Source organism: Pseudopipra pipra, unplaced genomic scaffold (genome assembly GCF_036250125.1).
Source record: "Pseudopipra pipra isolate bDixPip1 unplaced genomic scaffold, bDixPip1.hap1 HAP1_SCAFFOLD_295, whole genome shotgun sequence".
In the NCBI taxonomy this organism is placed as follows: Eukaryota; Metazoa; Chordata; class Aves; order Passeriformes; family Pipridae; genus Pseudopipra; species Pseudopipra pipra.
In genome coordinates this window covers 4,550-27,518 of record NW_026990774.1, presented here as the reverse complement: position 1 = coordinate 27,518, position 22,969 = coordinate 4,550, and the positions used below count along the sequence as shown (strand labels likewise).

The 22,969-nt window shown below is 47.7% G+C and overlaps 1 protein-coding gene across 1 annotated transcript; it reads right to left on the bottom strand.

Annotated features, from left to right (window-relative positions):
- Positions 1-833: 833 nt before the first annotated feature.
- On the bottom strand, positions 834-8,342 carry LOC135408293 (zinc finger protein RFP-like). Its single transcript, XM_064643524.1, is given in 11 exon segments — positions 834-1,213; positions 1,819-1,963; positions 3,214-3,243; positions 3,731-3,846; positions 3,980-4,002; positions 5,365-5,595; positions 6,193-6,288; positions 7,906-7,928; positions 7,931-8,111; positions 8,113-8,159; positions 8,162-8,342. Coding segments are annotated over 11 exon segments (1,434 nt in total). The 3' UTR covers positions 834-852.
- Between the last annotated feature and the right edge of the window lie 14,627 nt (positions 8,343-22,969).

The following is a 22,969-nucleotide window of genomic DNA, read 5'->3' as shown; positions in this document are numbered from 1 at the left end:
GGGTTTCCCTATTTTTGGGGCAGGATTCCTTCATTCCAATACTTTTTTTGGGGGGTTTCTTTATTTCTGGGAGAATCCCACTGTGCCAGTGTTTCGTTTTGGGGCTCCCCTATTTTTGGGGGCAAGATTCCTTCCTTCCAATACTTTTTTGGGGGGTTTCTTTATTTCTGGGAGAATCCCATCGTGCCAGTGCTTCGTTTTGGGGCTTCCCTATTTTTGGGGTGGTTCCCATCCTGCCAATGCTTTGTTTTGGGGTTTCCCTATTTTTGGGGCAGGATTCCTTCATTCCAATACTTTTTTTGGGGGTTTCTTTATTTCTGGGAGAATCCCACTGTGCCAGTGTTTCGTTTTGGGGCTTCCCTATTTTTTGGGAGGATTCCTTCATTCCAATGCTTTTTTGGGGGGTTTCTTTATTTCTGGGAGAATCCCACCGTGCCAGTGCTTCGTTTTGGGGTGCAGCTGCTTCGTTTTGGGGCTCCCCTATTTTGGGGCAAGATTCCTTCATTCCAATACTTTTTTTGGGGGGTTTCTTTATTTCTGGGAGAATCCCACCGTGCCAGTGCTTCATTTTGGGGTGCAACTGCTTCGTTTTTGGGGTTTCCCTATTTTTGGGGTGGTTCCCATCCTGCCAACGCTTCGTTTTGGGGCTCCCTTATTTTTGGGTAGGATTCCTTCATTCCAATACTTTTTTTGGGGGGTTTCTTTATTTCCGGGAGAATCCCATCGTGCCAGTGCTTCATTTTGGGACTCCCCTATTTTTGGGGGAGGATTCCTTCATTCCAATGCTTTTTTTGGGGGGGGTTTCTTTATTTCCGGGGGAATCCCACCGTGCCAGTGCTTCATTTTGGGGTGTCAGGGGCAGAGGGCGATCCGGGCTCCCTCCCCCCACACCAGGAACCAGGGGTGCACCCTCCGCCCCCCGAACGCCGCCGCGGGGAAGGCGAAGATCAGCGCCCTCCTCTCGGCGTCCCAAAACGCCACCCGGCCCCCGTCGTGGTCCAGGGACACCCTCACCCTCCGGGGGACCCCCACCCGCGCCAGGGGCACCCGCTCCAGGGCCGTGAGCGCCCAGAGCTGCCCCTGGCACAGCCCCATGGACCACAGCTCGCCCGGGGGGCTCCCCAGGGCCACCCCCAGCGCCCACGACCCCCGGGGGGACACCTCCGCGTCCCAGCAGCACAGCCCGCAGGTGACACCCGGGCGGCCCCGCACGCAGGGGTCGGGGCCGGGGTCGGGGGAGGCCGAGGGGGGGTCCGGGGAGGGGGCGGAGGGGTCGGGACCCTCCTGGGAGGGGTCCTCGGGGGGTTCTGGGAAGGGGTAGGAGGGGTCGGAGGGGTCGGGACCCTCCTGGGGGGGGTCCTCGGGGGGTTCTGGGAAGGGGTAGGAGGGGTTGGAAGGGTCGGGACCCTCCTGGGGGGGGTCCTCGGGGGGTTCTGGGAAGGGGTAGGAAGGGATGGAGGGGTTGGAAGGGTCGGGACCCTCCTGGGAGGGGTCCCCGGGGGGTCCTCGAGGGTTTCCAGGAAGGGGTAGGAGGGGTAGGAGGGGTCGGGACCCTCCTCGGGGGGGTCCTCGGGGGGTTCTGGGAAGGGTAGGAGGGGATGGAGGGGATGGAAGGGTCGGGACCCTCCTGGGAGGGGTCCCCGGGGGGGTCCTCGAGGGTTTCCAGGAAGGGGTAGGAGGGGTAGGAGGGGTCGGGACCCTCCTGGGGGGGGGTCCTCGGGGGTTTCCAGGAAGGGGTAGGAGGGGATGGAGGGGTCGGGGTCGGGACCCTCCTCGGGGGGGTCCTCAAAGGGTTCCGGGAAGGGATCGCAGGGGTCGGAGGGGTCGGGGCCGAGCCCTTCCTCAGGGTGGTCCTCGGGGGTCTCCTCGGGGGGGTCCCGGGGGGGTTCCCAGCTCACGCTGCGGCCGTCGGGGGCCACCACGAGCTGCGGGTGGGCCGTGGAGGGGTCCAGGGTCACCACGACTGCCGGGGGGGGAAAGAGAGGGATGTTCCCCAGGGAACCTCCCGGAACGGCCCCGGGGGGATCTTCGGCCACCCCCCATCCCGCTCCTCCGGCGCTTCCCGGGAGGATTCCCTGAGTCCGCGGGGAGTTTTTTCCCTCCCTCCCCTGATTCCTCAGGAAGTTTTTCCCACCCAGGGAGGATTCCCTGATCCCTCGGGGAGTTTTTCCCTCCCTTCCCACCCGGAGAGGATTCCCTGAGTCCTCAGGAATTTTTTCCCACCCGGGGAGGATTCCCTGATTCCTCAGGAAGTTTTTCCCACTGGAGAGGATTCCCTGATTCCTCAGGAAGTTTTTCCCACCCAGGGAGGATTCCCTGATTCCTCGGGGAGTTTTTCCCTCCCTTCCCACCCGGGGAGAATTCCCTGAGTCCTCAGGAATTTTTTCCCACCGGGGAGGATTCCCTGAGTCCTCGGGGAGTTTTTCCCTCCCTCCCCTGATTCCTCGGGAAGTTTTTCCCCTTGGAGAGCATTCCCTGATTCCTCAGGAAGTTTTTCCCACTGGGGAGGATCCTCTGATTCCTCAGGAATTTTTTCCCACTGGGGAGGATCCCCTGATTCCTCAGGAATTTTTTCCTACCCGGGGAGGATTCCTTGATTCCTCAGGAATTTTTTCCCACTGGGAGGATTCCCTGATTCCTCAGGAATTTTTTCCCACCCCGGGAGGATTCCCTGATTCCTCAGGAATTTTTTCCCACCCCGGGAGGATTCCCTGATTCCTCAGGAATTTTTTCCCTCCCGGGAGGATCCCCTGATTCCTCAGGAATTTTTTCCCACCCCGGGAGGATTCCCTGATTCCTCAGGAATTTTTTCCCACCCCGGGAGGATTCCCTGATTCCTCAGGAATTTTTTCCCACCCCGGGAGGATTCCCTGATTCCTCAGGAATTTTTTCCCTCCCGGGGAGGATCCCTGATTCCTCAGGAATTTTTTCCCTCCCGGGGAGGATCCCCTGATTCCTCAGGAATTTTTTCCCACCGGGGAGGATTCCCTGATTCCTCAGGAATTTTTTCCCACCCCGGGAGGATTCCCTGATTCCTCAGGAAGTTTTTCCCACTGGAGAGGATTCCCTGAGTCCTCAGGAATTTTTTCCCACCCAGGGAGGATTCCCTGATCCCTCAGGAAGTTTTTCCCTCCTGGAGAGGATTCCCTGATTCCTCAGGAATTTTTTCCCTCCCAGCGAGAATTCCCTGATTCCTCAGAGATCCAAACTTACTCTTTTCGGGCAGCTCGAACATCAGGATGTCTGGAAAGGGACACGTTAATTGATGTCGGATTTATTAATTGGTGATTAGTTAATAATTTATAATAAATTAAATTAATAAAACATACCTTATAAATAAAATATATGGAATATACCTTAGAAATATACCTTAGAAATGTAAATGTACCTTATAAATAAAATGGCAATAAAATAAAATGGCAATAAAATTGCAATAAAATGCAATAAATTAAGGAAATAAAATATATCTTAGAAATAAAAAATATATATGTAGTAAACCTTATAAATATAAATATACCTTGTAAATAAAATGGCAATAAAATGCAATAAATTAAGGAAATAAAATATACCTATAAATAAAAAATATATATAGTAAAACTTATAAAATTAAATATACCTTATAAATAAAATGGCAATAAAATTGCAATAAAATGCAATAAATTAAAGGAAATAAAATATACATAAAATTCCATCTAATTAATATAAAAACCCAATATAATCCCCAGGATACCTTGGAAGCTCCTCAGGGTCTCCTCCAGGACAAGATTTTTCTCCCGGAATTTTCCAATTTTCTTTTCCAGCTCCGGAAAAGGCGACGGGGGCAGCTGGGAATGTTCATTTGGGAACCTTGGAAGGAGGGAAAGGATGGAGGGAGGAATTTAGGGGAGCCCCAGGAACCCCCTGACCCCCAATCCCGAATATTTTGGGAGATCCAAGCCCCAAATCCCAGCCTGGAAAAGTCGGGAATTCCCGTCCGTGCCTGCTCAGGGTGCTGCCGATGTCCTGGAAAAGGAGAGAGAGGAAATTCAGGGAATGGGGTTTGGAATTCAGGGAATGGGGTTTGGAATTCAGGGAATGGGGCTTGAAATTCAGGGAATGGGGTTTGGGATCAGGGAAAGGTTAAAATGGGAGAGGAGAGAGGGAAGAGGAAAATCAGGGAATGGGGGCTTGGAATTAGGGGAATGTTAAAGTGGGAGGGGAGAGAGAGGGAAGAGGGAATTCAGGGAATGGGGCTTGGATCAGGGAAAGGTCAAAATGGGAGGAGATTCCCAAAAAATGGGAGATTCCCGAGGCCATGGGGTGGATTCAGGGAAAGGTTAAAGTGGGAGGAGAGAAACAGGAAGAGGGAATTCAGGGAATGGGGTTTGGAATTGGGGAAAGGTTAAAGTGGGGGGAGAGAGAGGGAAGAGGGAATTCAGGGAAAGGTTAAAGTGGAGGAGATTCCCAAAAAATGGGAGATTCCCGAGGCCGTGGGGTGGATTCAGGGAAACATTAAAATGGGAGGAGAGAGAGGGAAGAGGAATTCAGGGAATGGGGCTTGAATTCAGGAATGGGGTTTTGAATTCAGGGAATGGGGTTTGGGATCAGGGAAAGGTCAAAATGGGAGGAGATTCCCAAAAAATGGGAGATTCCCGAGGCCGTGGGGTGGATTCAGGAAAGGTTAAAGTGGGAGGAGAGAGAGGGAAGAGGGAATTCAGGGAATGGGCTTGGAATTAGGGGAATGTTAAAGTGGGAGGAGAGAAACAGGGAAGAGGGAATTCAGGGAAAGGTTAAAGTGGGAGGAGAGAAACAGGGAAGAGGGAATTCAGGGAATGGGGCTTGGAATTGGGGAAAGGTTAAAATGGGAGGAGATTCCCGAGGCCATGGGGTGGATTCAGGGAAAGGTTAAAATGGGAGGAGAGAGAGGGAAGAGGGAGTTCAGGGAATGGGGTTTTGAATTCAGGGAATGGGGCTTGGGATCAGGAAAGGTTAAAATGGGAGAGGAGAGAGAGGGAAGAGGGAATTCAGGGAATGGGGTTGGGAATCAGGGAAAGGTTAAAGTGGGAGGAGAGAGAGGGAAGAGGGAATTCAGGGAATGGGGCTTGGAATTCAGGGAATGGGGCTTGGGATCAGGGGAATGTTAAAGTGGGAGAGGAGAGAGAGGGAAGAGGAATTCAGGGAATGGGGCTTGGAATTAGGGGAATGTTAAAGTGGGAGAGGAGAGAGAGGGAAGAGGGAATTCAGGGAATGGGGAATGTTAAAATGGAGATTCCCAAGTCCCTGGGGTGGATTCAGGGAGGAGATTCCCAAGTCCCTGGGGTGGATTCAAGGAGGAGATTCCCAAGTCCCTGGGGTGGATTCCCAGCTCCATCCCTTCCCTCTCACCTGCAGGAAGGTCCCGGTGGGTTCCCGACACTTCTCCTCCAGCTCCCGGATGCGGGATTCCAGCCGGGAGATCTCCTGGGTCAGGCCCGTCAGGTTTTCCTCCTGCTCCTTCTCCAGCTCCGTCTCCAGGTGCCGGAGCCGGGCCAGGAGCCGCCGGGCGTGACCCTCCAGGGACACCCGGAGCCCCTGGAAGTGGGAGAGGATCCTCTGCCGCTCGGATTCCGTCTGTTCCTGCGGGAACGGGGATGGATTTGGCTCCGGGGGAAGGGATCCCGAGCCCAGGGATGACCCCCCCACCCCCCAAATCCAAGATGAGATCCCCACCCCCCCACATTCCCAAGCGACGAGATCCCAAAGTTCCCAAGGAAGCGAATCCCGAAATTCCCAAGCGGCGAGATCCCAGATTTCCCGAGGAATCGAATCCCGAAATTCCCACCCCCCAAATCCAACATGAGACCCCCACCCACGTTCCCAAGCAGTGAGATCCCGAATTTCCCAAGGAAACAAATCCCAAATTTCCCAAGGAAGCAAATCCCGAAATTCCCAAGCAATGAGACCCCCAAATTTCCTAAGGAAGCAAATCCCAAATTTCCCAAGGAAACAAATCCCAAATTTCCCAGGAAACAAATCCCAAATTTCCCAAGGAAGCAAATCCAAAATTCCCAAGTAGCGAGATCCCAAATTTCCCAGGGAAGCAAATCCCAAAATTCCCAAGCAGCAAGACCCTGGATTTCCCAAGGAAACAAATCCCAAATTTCCCAGGAATCAAATCCGAAATTCCCAAGCGGCGAGACCCCGAATTTCCCAAGGAAGCAAATCCAGATTTACCAAACACTCCCAGTTTTTCCTCATTTGGGCCTCCCGGAATTCCAGGAGTCTGTCCCTGTCTTCCCCTCAGGATTTGCAGCCGGCCTGGAGCTGTGCCTGGGGGGGGAGGGAAAAGCAGGAAAGGCCCCGTTTCCCTGGAAATTTGGGAGAATCCCCAAAAAAAAAAGCCCCACCCTGGGGAGGGGGTTCCGCTCCAGGAATTCTGGCCGGGAAAACATTCCGTTTTTTTTTTTTGGGTGCCCACATTCCCGCTGGGTTAGGGGGGATCAGGAGCCCAACCAGGGATTAAGAATCCAAACCAGGATGGATCAGGAATCCAAATATGGATCAGGAATCCAGCCATGGATCAGGAATCCAACCATGGATCAGGAGTCCAACCATGGATCAGGAGTCCAGCCATGGATCAGGAATCCAACCATGGATCAGAAATCCAGCCATGGATCAGGAGAACAACCAGGGATGGACCAGGAATCCAACCATGGATCAGGAATCCAACCAGGGATGGGTCAGGAATCCAGCCATGGATCAGGAGAACAACCATGGATCAGGAATCCAACCATGGATCAGAAATCCAGCCATGGATCAGGAGAACAACCAGGGATGGACCAGGAATCCAACCATGGATCAGGAATTCAGCCATGGATCAGGAATCCAACCAGGGATGGGTCAGAATCCAGCCATGGATCAGGAGAACAACCATGGATCAGGAGAACAACCATGGATCAGGAGTCCAACCATGGATCAGGAGTCCAACCATGGATCAGGAGTCAAACCAGGGATCAGGAATCCAACCAGGGATGGATCAGGAATCCAGCCATGGATCAGGAGTCCAGTCATGGATGGATCAGGAATCCAATCATGGATTAGGAGTCCAACAGGATGGACCAGGAATCCAACCAAGGATGGACCAGGAGTCCAGCCATGGATCAGGAATCCAGCCATGGATCAGGAGAACAACCAGGGATGGACCAGGAATCCAACCATGGATCAGGAATTCAGCCATGGATCAGGAATCCAACCAGGGATGGGTCAGGAATCCAGCCATGGATCAGGAGAACAACCAGGGATGGATCAGGAGTCCAACAGGGATTAGGAATTCAGCCATGGATCAGGAGTCCAACCATGGATCAGGAGTCCAACCATGGATCAGGAGTCCAAACATGGATCAGGAGTCCCACCATGGATCAGGAATCCAAGCATGGATCAGGAGTCCAGCCATGGATCAGGAATCCAAGCATGGATCAGGAGTCCAACCAGGGATGGACCAGGAGCCCAGCCATGGATCAGGAGTCCAAACATGGATCAGGAGCCCAACAGGGATGGATCAGGACTCCAAACATAGATCAGGAGTCCAACCACGGATCAGGAGTCCAACCAGGGATGGATCAGGAGTCCAACCATGGATCAGGAGTCCAACCACGGATCAGGAGTCCAGTCATGGATGGATCAGGAATCCAGCCATGGATCAGGAGCCCACCAGGGATGGACCAGGAATCCAACCATGGATCAGGAGTCCAACAGGGATGGACCAGGACTCCAGTCATGGATGGACCAGGAGCCCAACCACACCCAACCCCCCGTGCCAACGCCACAAAGGGACAACAACCCCCCTCCTCCCCCTCCAACCCGCCAAAGCAGCACCTCCGGGGGGTCTCTCCCGCCCCCAACCAGGGCAGGGGGTCCCCAAAACCCCCCTTTCCCCCCCCCCCTTACCTCGTACTCGCCCCGAGCCTCCCCAGGCTCACCAGGGTGTGGCCACGGTGGACACGGGACTCCCGGCACACCCCGCACAGCAGCGCCTCGTCCTCCTTGCAGAACACCCTGAGCGGCTCCCGGTGCTTCCCGCAGCCTTCCTCCTCCTCCTCCTCCTCCTCCTCCTCGCCCCCCAGGCCGAGCCTGCGGGCGATGGCGAGCACCCCCGGCGAGCTCCCGGCTGGGGCGGAGGCTCCGCTCCGGCGCCGTCTCCCGCACCGGGGGCAGGGGAAGGTGTCGGTGGCCCACTCCCAGCAGCGCTCGATGCACCCCCGGCAGAAGTTGTGGCCGCAGTGGATGGACACGGGGTCGCGGAACAGCTCCAGGCACACGGGGCACGAGGCCTCGGGGGGCAGCGCGGCCATGGGGGACCCCCGGGAGGGGGGAGCCGCTTTCATCGGGGAGAGCGTGGAGCGGCCCCTCCACCTCGCTGTCACCAATTCCTGTCACCTCCTCGCTGTCACCACATCCTTGTCACCGCATCCCGCCGCCCCCGTCCTGTAACCCCTTCCTGTCACCATTTTCCTCTCACCCCTTCCTGTCACCCCATTTCTGTCACCTCCTCCCTGTCACCCCCCTCTTGTCCCCCCCTTCCTGTCACCGATTCCTGTCACCAATTCCTGTCACCTCCTCGCTGTCACCACGTCCTTGTCACCGCATCCCCGCCGCCCCCGTCCTGTAACCCCCTTCCTGTCACCAATTTTCCTCTCACCCCTTCCCTGTCACCCCATTTCTGTCACCTCCTCCCTGTCACCTCCTTACTGTCACCACATCCCTGCCAACCCCCTCCTGCCACCCCCTCTTGTCCCCCCCTTCCTGTCACCCGTTTCTGTCACCAATTCCTGACCCCCCCTCCTGTCACCCCCTTCCTGTCACCAATTCCTGTCACCCCATTTCTGTCACCTCCTCCCTGTCACCTCCTCCTCCTGTCACCACATCCCTGCCACCCCCTTCCTGTCACCAATTCCTGTCACCCCTTCCTGTCACCCCATTTCTGTCACCTCCTCCCTGTCACCTCCCTCCCTCCTGTCACCACATCCCTGCCACCCCCCTCCTGTCACCCGTTTCTGTCACTCCCCCCTGTCACCTCATCTCTGTCACCCCCCTCCTGTCACCAATTCCTGTCACCAATTCCTGTCACCCCCTCTTGTCACCACATCCTTGTCACCACATCCTTACCAACTCCCTCCTGTCACCCCCTTCCTGTAACCCCTTCCTGTCACCTCATTTCTGTCACCCGTCCTGTCACCGCCTTCCCAACCCCTCCTCACCCTTCCTGTCACCAATTCCTGTCACCCCATTTCTGTCACCCTCCTGTCACCACATCCCTACCAACCCCCTCCTGCCACCCCCATCCTGTCACCCTTTCCTGTCACCAATTCCTCTCACCCCTCCTGTCACCCCATTTCTGTCACCTCCTCCCTGTCACCAATTCCTGCCACCCCCATCCTGTAACCCCTTCCTGTCACCTTTTCCTGTCACCAATTCCTGTCACCAATTCCTGTCACCAATTCCTGTCACCAATTCCTGTCACCTTTTCCTGTCACCAATTCCTGTCACCAATTCCCGTCACCAATTCCTGTCACCTTTTCCTGTCACCAATTCCTGTCACCAATTCCTGTCACCAATTCCTGTCACCAATTCCCGTCACCAATTCCCGTCACCAATTCCGTCACCAATTCCTGTCACCAATTCCTGTCACCCCTCCTGTCACCAATTCCCGTCACCAATTCCCGTCACCAATTCCCGTCACCAATTCCCGTCACCAATTCCTGTCACCAATTCCCGTCACCAATTCCTGTCACCAATTCCCGTCACCAATTCCCGTCACCAATTCCTGTCACCAATTCCTGTCACCAATTCCGTCACCAATTCCCGTCACCAATTCCCGTCACCAATTCCTGTCACCAATTCCCGTCACCAATTCCTGTCACCAATTCCCGTCACCATTCCCGTCACCATTCCTGTCACCAATTCCTGTCACCAATTCCCGTCACCAATTCCCGTCACCAATTCCCGTCACCAATTCCTGTCACCAATTCCCGTCACCAATTCCCGTCACCAATTCCCGTCACCAATTCCTGTCACCAATTCCTGTCACCAATCCTGTCACCAATTCCTGTCACCAATTCCCGTCACCAATTCCCGTCACCAATTCCCGTCACCTTTTCCTGTCACCAATTCCTGTCACCAATTCCTGTCACCTTTTCCTGTCACCAATTCCCGTCACCAATTCCCGTCACCAATTCCTGTCACCAATTCCTGTCACCAATTCCCGTCACCAATTCCCGTCACCAATTCCCGTCACCAATTCCTGTCACTTTTCCTGTCACCAATTCCGTCACCAATTCCGTCACCAATTCCCGTCACCAATTCCCGTCACCAATTCCTGTCACCAATTCCTGTCACCAATTCCTGTCACCAATTCCCGTCACCAATTCCTGTCACCAATTCCTGTCACCAATTCCTGTCACCAATTCCCGTCACCAATTCCTGTCACCTTTTCCTGTCACCAATTCCTGTCACCAATTCCTGTCACCAATTCCTGTCACCAATTCTGTCACCAATTCCCGTCACCAATTCCTGTCACCTTTTCCTGTCACCAATTCCCGTCACCAATTCCCGTCACCAATTCCTGTCACCAATTCCCGTCACCAATTCCTGTCACCAATTCCCGTCACCAATTCCCGTCACCAATTCCTGTCACCAATTCCTGTCACCAATTCCCGTCACCAATTCCCGTCACCAATTCCCGTCACCAATTCCTGTCACCAATTCCCGTCACCAATTCCCGTCACCAATTCCCGTCACCAATTCCTGTCACCAATTCCTGTCACCAATTCCTGTCACCAATTCCTGTCACCAATTCCGTCACCAATTCCCGTCACCAATTCCCGTCACCTTTTCCTGTCACCAATTCCTGTCACCAATTCCTGTCACCTTTTCCTGTCACCAATTCCCGTCACCAATTCCCGTCACCAATTCCCGTCACCAATTCCGTCACCAATTCCTGTCACCTTTTCCTGTCACCAATTCCCGTCACCAATTCCCGTCACCAATTCCCGTCACCAATTCCCGTCACCAATTCCGTCACCAATTCCTGTCACCAATTCCTGTCACCAATTCCCGTCACCAATCCTGTCACCTTTTCCTGTCACCAATTCCTGTCACCAATTCCCGTCACCAATTCCTGTCACCAATTCCTGTCACCAATTCCCGTCACCTTTTCCTGTCACCAATTCCTGTCACCAATTCCTGTCACCTTTTCCTGTCACCAATTCCCGTCACCTTTTTCCTGTCACCAATTCCCGTCACCAATTCCCGTCACCAATTCCCGTCACCAATTCCCGTCACCAATTCCCGTCACCAATTCCCGTCACCAATTCCTGTCACCAATTCCTGTCACCTTTTCCTGTCACCAATTCCTGTCACCAATTCCCGTCACCAATTCCTGTCACCAATTCCCGTCACCAATTCCCGTCACCAATTCCTGTCACCCCTCCTGTCACCAATTCCTGTCACCTTTTCCTGTCACCAATTCCTGTCACCAATTCCTGTCACCAATTCCCGTCACCAATTCCTGTCACCTTTTCTGTCACCAATTCCCGTCACCAATTCCCGTCACCAATTCCCGTCACCAATTCCTGTCACCAATTCTGTCACCAATTCCCGTCACCAATTCCTGTCACCTTTTCCTGTCACCAATTCCTGTCACCAATTCCTGTCACCAATTCCTGTCACCAATTCCTGTCACCTTTTCCTGTCACCAATTCCTGTCACCAATTCCTGTCACCTTTTCCTGTCACCAATTCCCGTCACCAATTCCTGTCACCAATTCCCGTCACCAATTCCTGTCACCTTTTCCTGTCACCAATTCCTGTCACCAATTCCCGTCACCAATTCCTGTCACCTTTTCCTGTCACCAATTCCTGTCACCAATTCCTGTCACCAATTCCTGTCACCAATTCCTGTCACCTTTTCTGTCACCAATTCCTGTCACCAATTCCTGTCACCTTTTCCTGTCACCAATTCCCGTCACCAATTCCTGTCACCAATTCCTGTCACCAATTCCTGTCACCAATTCCTGTAACCCCTTCCTGTCACCTTTTCCTGTCACCAATTCCTGTCACCAATTCCTGTCACCTTTTCTGTCACCAATTCCTGTCACCAATTCCTGTCACCAATTCCTGTCACCAATTCCCGTCACCAATTCCTGTCACCTTTTCCTGTCACCAATTCCTGTCACCAATTCCCGTCACCAATTCCTGTCACCAATTCCCGTCACCAATTCCCGTCACCAATTCCTGTCACCAATTCCCGTCACCAATTCCTGTCACCAATTCCTGTCACCAATTCCGTCACCTTTTCCCGTCACCAATTCCTGTCACCAATTCCCGTCACCAATTCCTGTCACCAATTCCTGTCACCAATTCCTGTCACCAATTCCCGTCACCTTTTCCTGTCACCAATTCCTGTCACCTTTTCCTGTCACCAATTCCTGTCACCTTTTCCTGTCACCTTTTCCTGTCACCAATTCCCGTCACCAATTCCTGTCACCTTTTCCTGTCACCAATTCCTGTCACCAATTCCTGTCACCTTTTCCTGTCACCAATTCCCGTCACCAATTCCCGTCACCAATTCCCGTCACCAATTCCTGTCACCTTTTCCTGTCACCAATTCCTGTCACCAATTCCTGTCACCAATTCCTGTCACCAATTCCTGTCACCAATTCCCGTCACCAATTCCTGTCACCAATTCCTGTCACCAATTCCTGTCACCTTTTCCTGTCACCAATTCCCGTCACCAATTCCCGTCACCAATTCCCGTCACCAATTCCCGTCACCAATTCCTGTCACCAATTCCTGTCACCAATTCCTGTCACCAATTCCCGTCACCAATTCCTGTCACCAATTCCTGTCACCAATTCCTGTCACCAATTCCTGTCACCTTTTCCTGTCACCAATTCCTGTCACCTTTTCCTGTCACCAATTCCTGTCACCAATTCCCGTCACCTTTTCCCGTCACCAATTCCCGTCACCAATTCCTGTCACCAATTCCTGTCACCAATTCCTGTCACCAATTCCTGTCACCTTTTCCTGTCACCAATTCCCGTCACCAATTCCTGTCACCAATTCCCGTCACCAATTCCCGTCACCAATTCCCGTCACCTTTTCCTGTCACCAATTCCCGTCACCAATTCCTGTCACCAATTCCTGTCACCAATTCCTGTCACCAATTCCTGTCACCAATTCCTGTCACCAATTCCCGTCACCAATTCCCGTCACCAATTCCTGTCACCAATTCCTGTCACCAATTCCCGTCACCAATTCCCGTCACCAATTCCTGTCACCAATTCCTGTCACCAATTCCCGTCACCAATTCCCGTCACCAATTCCTGTCACCAATTCCCGTCACCAATTCCCGTCACCAATTCCTGTCACCTTTTCCTGTCACCAATTCCTGTCACCAATTCCTGTCACCTTTTCCTGTCACCAATTCCCGTCACCAATTCCCGTCACCAATTCCCGTCACCAATTCCTGTCACCTTTTCCTGTCACCAATTCCTGTCACCAATTCCTGTCACCTTTTCCTGTCACCAATTCCTGTCACCAATTCCCGTCACCAATTCCTGTCACCAATTCCTGTCACCTTTTCCTGTCACCAATTCCTGTCACCAATTCCCGTCACCAATTCCTGTCACCAATTCCCGTCACCAATTCCCGTCACCAATTCCCGTCACCTTTTCCTGTCACCAATTCCTGTCACCTTTTCCTGTCACCAATTCCTGTCACCAATTCCCGTCACCTTTTCCTGTCACCAATTCCCGTCACCAATTCCCGTCACCAATTCCCGTCACCAATTCCCGTCACCAATTCCTGTCACCAATTCCCGTCACCAATTCCTGTCACCAATTCCTGTCACCAATTCCTGTCACCAATTCCTGTCACCAATTCCCGTCACCAATTCCCGTCACCTTTTCCTGTCACCAATTCCCGTCACCTTTTCCTGTCACCAATTCCTGTCACCTTTTCCTGTCACCAATTCCTGTCACCAATTCCTGTCACCAATTCCTGTCACCAATTCCTGTCACCAATTCCCGTCACCAATTCCTGTCACCAATTCCTGTCACCAATTCCTGTCACCTTTTCCTGTCACCAATTCCTGTCACCAATTCCCGTCACCTTTTCCTGTCACCAATTCCCGTCACCAATTCCCGTCACCAATTCCCGTCACCAATTCCCGTCACCAATTCCTGTCACCAATTCCCGTCACCAATTCCCGTCACCAATTCCTGTCACCAATTCCTGTCACCAATTCCTGTCACCAATTCCCGTCACCAATTCCCGTCACCAATTCCCGTCACCTTTTCCTGTCACCAATTCCCGTCACCAATTCCTGTCACCAATTCCCGTCACCAATTCCCGTCACCTTTTCCTGTCACCAATTCCTGTCACCTTTTCCTGTCACCAATTCCTGTCACCTTTTCCTGTCACCAATTCCTGTCACCAATTCCTGTCACCAATTCCTGTCACCAATTCCTGTCACCAATTCCTGTCACCAATTCCTGTCACCAATTCCCGTCACCAATTCCTGTCACCAATTCCTGTCACCAATTCCCGTCACCAATTCCTGTCACCAATTCCTGTCACCAATTCCTGTCACCAATTCCTGTCACCAATTCCCGTCACCAATTCCTGTCACCAATTCCCGTCACCAATTCCCGTCACCAATTCCCGTCACCAATTCCTGTCACCAATTCCCGTCACCAATTCCTGTCACCAATTCCTGTCACCAATTCCTGTCACCAATTCCTGTCACCAATTCCCGTCACCAATTCCCGTCACCTTTTCCTGTCACCAATTCCTGTCACCTTTTCCTGTCACCAATTCCCGTCACCAATTCCTGTCACCAATTCCTGTCACCAATTCCCGTCACCAATTCCCGTCACCTTTTCCTGTCACCAATTCCTGTCACCTTTTCCTGTCACCAATTCCCGTCACCAATTCCCGTCACCAATTCCTGTCACCAATTCCTGTCACCAATTCCTGTCACCAATTCCCGTCACCTTTTCCTGTCACCAATTCCTGTCACCAATTCCCGTCACCAATTCCCGTCACCAATTCCTGTCACCAATTCCCGTCACCAATTCCTGTCACCAATTCCTGTCACCAATTCCCGTCACCAATTCCTGTCACCAATTCCTGTCACCAATTCCTGTCACCAATTCCCGTCACCAATTCCCGTCACCAATTCCTGTCACCAATTCCTGTCACCAATTCCCGTCACCAATTCCTGTCACCAATTCCTGTCACCAATTCCCGTCACCAATTCCTGTCACCAATTCCTGTCACCAATTCCTGTCACCAATTCCCGTCACCAATTCCCGTCACCTTTTCCTGTCACCAATTCCTGTCACCTTTTCCTGTCACCAATTCCCGTCACCAATTCCCGTCACCTTTTCCTGTCACCAATTCCCGTCACCAATTCCCGTCACCAATTCCCGTCACCAATTCCCGTCACCAATTCCTGTCACCAATTCCCGTCACCAATTCCTGTCACCTTTTCCTGTCACCAATTCCTGTCACCTTTTCCTGTCACCAATTCCCGTCACCAATTCCTGTCACCAATTCCTGTCACCAATTCCTGTCACCAATTCCTGTCACCAATTCCCGTCACCAATTCCCGTCACCTTTTCCTGTCACCAATTCCTGTCACCTTTTCCTGTCACCAATTCCCGTCACCAATTCCTGTCACCAATTCCTGTCACCAATTCCCGTCACCAATTCCCGTCACCTTTTCCTGTCACCAATTCCTGTCACCTTTTCCTGTCACCAATTCCCGTCACCAATTCCCGTCACCAATTCCTGTCACCAATTCCTGTCACCAATTCCTGTCACCAATTCCCGTCACCTTTTCCTGTCACCAATTCCTGTCACCAATTCCCGTCACCAATTCCTGTCACCTTTTCCTGTCACCAATTCCTGTCACCTTTTCCTGTCACCAATTCCTGTCACCTTTTCCTGTCACCAATTCCCGTCACCAATTCCTGTCACCAATTCCCGTCACCAATTCCTGTCACCTTTTCCTGTCACCAATTCCTGTCACCTTTTCCTGTCACCAATTCCTGTCACCAATTCCCGTCACCAATTCCCGTCACCAATTCCCGTCACCAATTCCCGTCACCAATTCCCGTCACCTTTTCCTGTCACCAATTCCTGTCACCAATTCCTGTCACCAATTCCTGTCACCAATTCCTGTCACCAATTCCCGTCACCAATTCCCGTCACCAATTCCCGTCACCAATTCCTGTCACCTTTTCCTGTCACCAATTCCTGTCACCAATTCCCGTCACCAATTCCCGTCACCTTTTCCTGTCACCTTTTCCTGTCACCAATTCCCGTCACCAATTCCCGTCACCTTTTCCTGTCACCTTTTCCTGTCACCAATTCCTGTCACCAATTCCTGTCACCAATTCCCGTCACCCATTTTTGTCACCCCCTGAGTAAAAAATACAGAAAGTGTAAATATAAAATAAATAAATGCAGCAAAAATAAATTCAAAAAATTAAAAATATAGAAAAATATAAATATGAAATAAATAAATGCAAGAAAAATAAATTTAAAAAATTAAAAATAAAGTAAGAAATCGAGTAAAAATATAGAAAAATATAAATATAAAATGCAATAAATAAATAAATAAATTTAAATAATTTAAATAATTAAAAATTTAAAATAAATTTAAAAAATTAAAGATAAAATAAAAAATTGAGTAAAAATATAGAAAAATACAAATATAAAATGCAAGAAATGCAACAAAAATAAATTAAAAAAAAAATCGAGTAAAAATATGGAAAAATATAAATATAAAATGCAATAAATGCAACAAAAATAAAATTAAAATAATCGAGTAAAAATATAGAAAAATATAAATAAAAAATAAGTAAATGCAAAGAAATTAAATTAAAAAATAAAAATTAATTAAAAAATAAAAAGAAATAAAAAAATCGAGTAAAAATATAGAAAAATGTAAATATAAAATAAATAAATGCAGCAAAAATAAATTTAAAAAATTAAAAATAAAGTAAAAAATAGAGTAAAAATAGAGAAAAATATAAATATAAAATAAATAAATGCAAGAAAAATAAAATTAAAAAATTAAAAATAAAGTAAAAAATCGAGTAAAAATATAGAAAAATGTAAATATAAAATAAATAAATGCAAGAAAAATAAATTAAAAAAATTAAAAATAAAGTAAAAAAATCGAGTAAAAATATAGAAAAATATAAACATAAAATAAATAAATACATAAGAAAAATAAAATTTAAAAAGTCGAGTAAAAATATAGAAAAATATAAATATAAAATGCAATAAATGCAACAAAAATAAATTTAAAAAATTAAAAATAAAATAAAAAATCGAGTAAAAATATAGAAAAATATAAATATGAAATAAATAAATGCAACAAAAATAAATTTAAAAAATAAATAATAAATCGAGTAAAAATATAGAAAAATATAAATATAAAATGCAATAAATGCAACAAAAATAAATTAAAAAATAAAAATAAAGTAAAAAAATCGAGCAAAAATATAGAAAAATATAAAATAAATAAATGCAACAAGAATAAATTTAAAAAAATAAAAATAAAGTAAAAAAATCGAGTGAAAATATAAAAGAATGTAAATATAAAATAAATAAATGAAACAAAAAAAATTTAAAAAATTAAAAATAAAGTAAAAAATCGAATAAAAATATAGAAGTATAAATATAAAATAAATAAATGCGACGAAAATAAATTAAAAAATAAGAATAAATAAAAATCGAGTAAAAATATAGAAAAATCTAAATATAAAATGCAACAAATGAAACAAAAATAAATTAAAAAAATAAATAAAAAATCGAGTAAAAATAGAAAAATAGAAAATACAAGAAATACGACAAAAATTAATTAAAAAATTAAAAATAAAGTTAAAAAATCGAGTAAAAATATCGAAAAATCTAAATATAAAATAAATAAATGCAACAAAAATAAATTAAAAAATAAAACAAAAAAATCGAGTAAAAATATAGAAAAATATAAATATAAAATAAATAAATACAAGAAAAATAAAATTAAAAAATTAAAAATAAAGAAAAAATAGAGGAAAAATATAGAAAAATATAAATATGAAATAAATACAAGAAAAATAAAATTAAAAAATTGAGAAAAAATATTTAAAAAAATATAAAATTAAATAAATACAAGAAAAATAAAATTTAAAAAATTGAGGAAAAATATAGAAAAATATAAATATAAAATAAATAAATACAAGAAAAATAAAATTAAAAAATTAAAAATAAAGAAAAAAATAGAGGAAAAATATAGAAAAATATAAATATAAAATAAATAAATACAAGAAAAATAAAATTAAAAAATTAAAAATAAAGAAAAAAATAGAGGAAAAATATAGAAAAATATAAATATGAAATAAATACAAGAAAAATAAAATTAAAAAAATAAAAATAAAATAAAAAAATCGAGTAAAAATATAAATATGAAATAAATAAATACAACGTTAATAAATAAAAAAAAGAAATAAAATACAAAGGAAGTGGGTGATTTCACCAGTTCTTATCTCGAATTTCCCCCCCCGAGCTCAGAACACTCAGAGCGAAACCCGGGGCTCGGTTTCGGGCTCAAAAACAACTTTATTTTGGGTTAAATCGGAGTAAAAGTCGATTTTTGGGGGGGGTGAGACGCGCGGGGTGATCAGGGCATATTTTTTACTCAATATTTTTGACTTTAATTTATTTTTTTAAAATTCATTTTGCCTTTATATTTATATTTTACTATTTTTTTATTCCTTTTTTTACTTCCTTTTTATTTTTGTTTTTTTTCTTTATTTATTAATATAATATTTATTTATTTTACATTTATATTTTCCATATTTTTCCTCGATTTTCTTTGCTTTACTTTAAATTTTTTATATATATTTTTATCATATTTATTGCGTTTTATATTTATATTATTTTTCTATTTTTTATTCTTTTTTACTTTCTTTTAATTTTGTGGTTTTTTTCTTTATTTGTTAATATAATATTTATTTATTTTACATTTATATTTTCCATATTTTTCCTCGATTTTCTTTGCTTTATTTTCAATTTTTAAAATATATTTTTATCATATTTATTGCATTTTATATTTATATTATTTTTCTATTTTTTATTCATTTTTTACTTTCTTTTTATTTTGTGCTTTTTTCTTTCTTTATTATATAATATTTATTTCTTTTACATTTATATTTTCCATATTTTTACTCGATTTTCTTTGCTTTACTTTAAATTTTTTATATATATTTTTATCATATTTATTGCGTTTTATATTTACATTTTTCTATTTTTTATTCCTTTTTTTACTTCCTTTTTATTTTGTTTTTTCTTTCTTTATTAAATATATATTTATTTCTTTTACATTTATATTTTCCATATTTTTCCTCGATTTTCTTTATTTAAATTTTTAAAATATACTTTTATCATATTTATTGCGTTTTATATTTATATTATTTTTCTATTTTTTATTCCTTTTTTTACTTTCTTTTTATTTTGTGTTTTTTTTCTTTATTTATTAATATCACATTTATTTCTTTTACATTTATATTTTCCATATTTTTACTCGATTTTTTTTTACTTTATTTTTATTTTTTTTTTACATTTATTTTGTCTTATTCGTCACATTTTACATTTATATTTTTCTGGTTTTTTTTTTAATTCCACTTTTTTTCACTTCCTTTTTATTTTTTTACTTCCTTTTATTTTTTCTTTATTTATTAACGCTGCATTTATTTATTTTACATTTATATTTTCTACGTTTTACCCCCAAAATCACCACTTTTACCCCAAAATCCCCAATTCAGCCCCAAAAATCCCCACTTTTACCCCAAATCCCCTTTTTAACCCCACAATTCCTCCCTCCCACCCAAATTCGATCCCAAAATTTCCCGTTTCCACCACGAATCTCTCGTTTAGCCCCAAAAATCACCACTTTTGCCCCAAAAATCCCCACTTTTGTCCCCAAAATCACCACTTTTACCCCGAAATCACCAGTTTACCCCCCAAAAATCACCAATTTTGCCCCCAAAATCCCCACTTTAGCCCCAAAAATCACCACTTTTACCCCCCAAAATCACCACTTTTACCCAAAAAATCACTATTTTTGCCCCCAAATCTCCACTTTAGCCCCAAAAATCACCACTTTTACCCCCAAAAATCAACACTTTTGTCCCAAAATCACCACTTTTACCCCAAAATCACCATTTTGGCCCCAAAAATCCCCAATTTAGCCCCAAAATCACTGCTTTAGTCCCCCAAAAATCCCCACTTTTACCCCCAAAATCCCCACTTTAGCCCCCAAAATCACCACTTTATCCCCCAAAAATCACCAATTTATCCCCAAAAAATCCCCAATTTAGCCCCAAAATCACCACTTTAGCCCCCAAAATCCCCACTTTTGTCCCAAAATCCCCAATTTAGCCCAAAAATCCCCATTTTTGCCCCAAAATCACCAATTTTACCCCAAAAATCACCAATTTTGCCCCAAAATCCCCCCTTTTACCCCAAATCCCTCATTTTAACCCCCCCACCCCCCGCTCTGACCCCTCCCCCCCCCCGTCTCGCTCGGGTGACCCCAAAATCCGCCCCCTCCCCCCAGGGGACCTCGGGGGGTTCCCGGCAGCCCCGGGGGGGGGGAGGGGAGGGGAGGGGCGGGACCTGCCCCCCAACCCCCCCAACCCCCCCATCCCCCACTCGGGGTCCGACCCGGGCTGGCGGCGGCGCCGGAGTGGGGTCAGTGGGGGAGGGGGGGGGGTCAGTGGGGTCAGTGGGTCAGAGGGGGTCAGTGGGGTCAGTGGGGTCAGTGGGGGGGGTCAGTGGGGTCAGTGGGGTCAGTGGGGGGGGATTTGGGGGGTTTTGGGGGATTTGGGAGCTGTGGGGTGGTGGGAGGATCTGGGGGGGGGGGGGATCTGTGGGGTGGTGGAGGATCTGTGGGGTCAGTGGGGGATGGGGGGGGATTTGGGGGGGGATTTGGGATCTGTGGGGTGGGAGAATCTGGGGGGGGTGTTGGGATCTGTGGGGTGTTGGGATCTGTGGGTGTTGGGATCTGTGGGGCGCCGAGATCTGTGGGGCACCGGTGTGGGGTCAGTGGGGGTCAGTGGGGGATGGGTGTGTGTGTGTGGGGGGGGGGTTTGGGGGGTTTTGGGATCTGTGGGGTGGGAGGATCTGGGGGGGGGATGGGATTTATGGGGTGCTGGAAAGATCTGTGGGGTGATGGGATCTGTGGGGTGGGAGGATCTGTGGGGTGCTGGGATCTGTGGGGTGGGAGGAGCTGTGGGGTGATGGGATTTGTGGGGTTGGGATCTGTAGGGTGATGGAAAGATCTGTGGGGCGCTGGGATCTGTGGGGTGATGGGATCTGTGGGGTGTTGGGATTTATGGGGTGGTGGGATTTGTGGGGGGATTTGTGGGGTGAGAGGATCTATGGGTGAGAGGATCTATGGGGTGGGAGGAGCTGTGGGGTGCTGGGATCTGTGGGGTGCCGAGATCTGTGGGGGTAGTGGGATCTATGGGCACTGGGATTTATGGGGTGCTGGGATCTGTGGGGTGATGGGATTTGTGGGGTGAGAGGATCTATGGGGTGGGAGGAGCTGTGGGGTGGGAGGAGCTGTGGGTGCTGGGATCTGTGGGTGCCGAGATCTGTGGGGGTAGTGGGATCTATGGGGCACTGGGATTTATGGGGTGCTGGATCTGTGGGGTGATGGGATTTGTGGGGTGAGAGGATCTATGGGGTGGGAGGAGCCTGTGGGGTGGGAGGAGCTGTGGGACGCTGGATCTGTGGGGTGATGGATTTGTTGGGTGAGAGGATCTTTGCGGTGTTGGGATTTGTGGGTGGGAGGATCTGTGGGGTGATGGGATCTGTGGAGGATGGGATCTGTGGGGCATTGGGATCTGTGGGGTGGGAGGATCGGGGGGGGGTGGGAGGAGCCATGGGGTGTTGGGATCTGTGGGGTGGGAGGAGCTGTGGGGTGGGAGGAGCTGTGGGGCAGATGGATCCATCCATTAGGTGGATCTATGGGCACTGGAATCTGTGGGGCACTGGGATCTGTGGGGGGATGGGATTTATGGGGTGTTGGGAGCTGTGGGGTGGGAGGAGCTGTGGGACGCTGGATCTATGGGGTGATGGGATCTGTGGGGTGTTGGGATTTATGGGGTGATGGGATTTATGGGTGATGGGATCTGTGGGGTGTTGGGATCTGTGGGGTGTTGGGATCTGTGGGGCACTGGGAGGATCTATGGGGCGCTGGGATCTGTGCGGTGTTGGATTTATGGGGTGATGGGATTTATGGGGTGATGGGATCTGTGGGGTGCTGGGATTTGTGGGGTGTTGGAATCTGTGGGGTGTTGGGATTTGTGGGGTGAGAGGATCTATGGGGTGGGAGGATCTGTGGAGTGCTGGGATCTGTGGGATGTTGGCATCTGTGGGGCACTGGGAGGATCTGTGGGGTGTTGGGACCTGTGGAGTGGTGGGAGATCTATGGGTGTTGGGATTTATGAGGTGTTGGATCTGTGGGGTGATGGGATCTGTGGGGTGCTGGGAGGATCTGTGGGGTGTTGGGATTTATGGGGTGAGAGGATCTATGGGGTGCTGGAGCTGTGAGGTGCTGGGATCTGTGGGGTGGGAGGAGTTGTGGGAAGCTGGGACATGTGGGGTGTTGGGATCTGTGGGGCACTGGGATCTATGGGGTGTTGGGATCTGTGGGGTGGTGGGATTTATGGGATGCTGGGATTTGTGGGGTGCTGGGATCTGTGGGGTGCTGGGATCTGTGGGTGCTGGAAGGATCTGTGGGGTGCTGGGAGGATCTATGGGGTGGTGGGATCTGTGGGGCGCTGGGATCTGTGGGTGTTGGGATCTGTGGGGTGGTGGATCTGTGGGGTGGTGGGAGGATCTGTGGGGTGGGAGGATCTGTGGGGTGCTGGGATCTGTGGGTGCTGGGA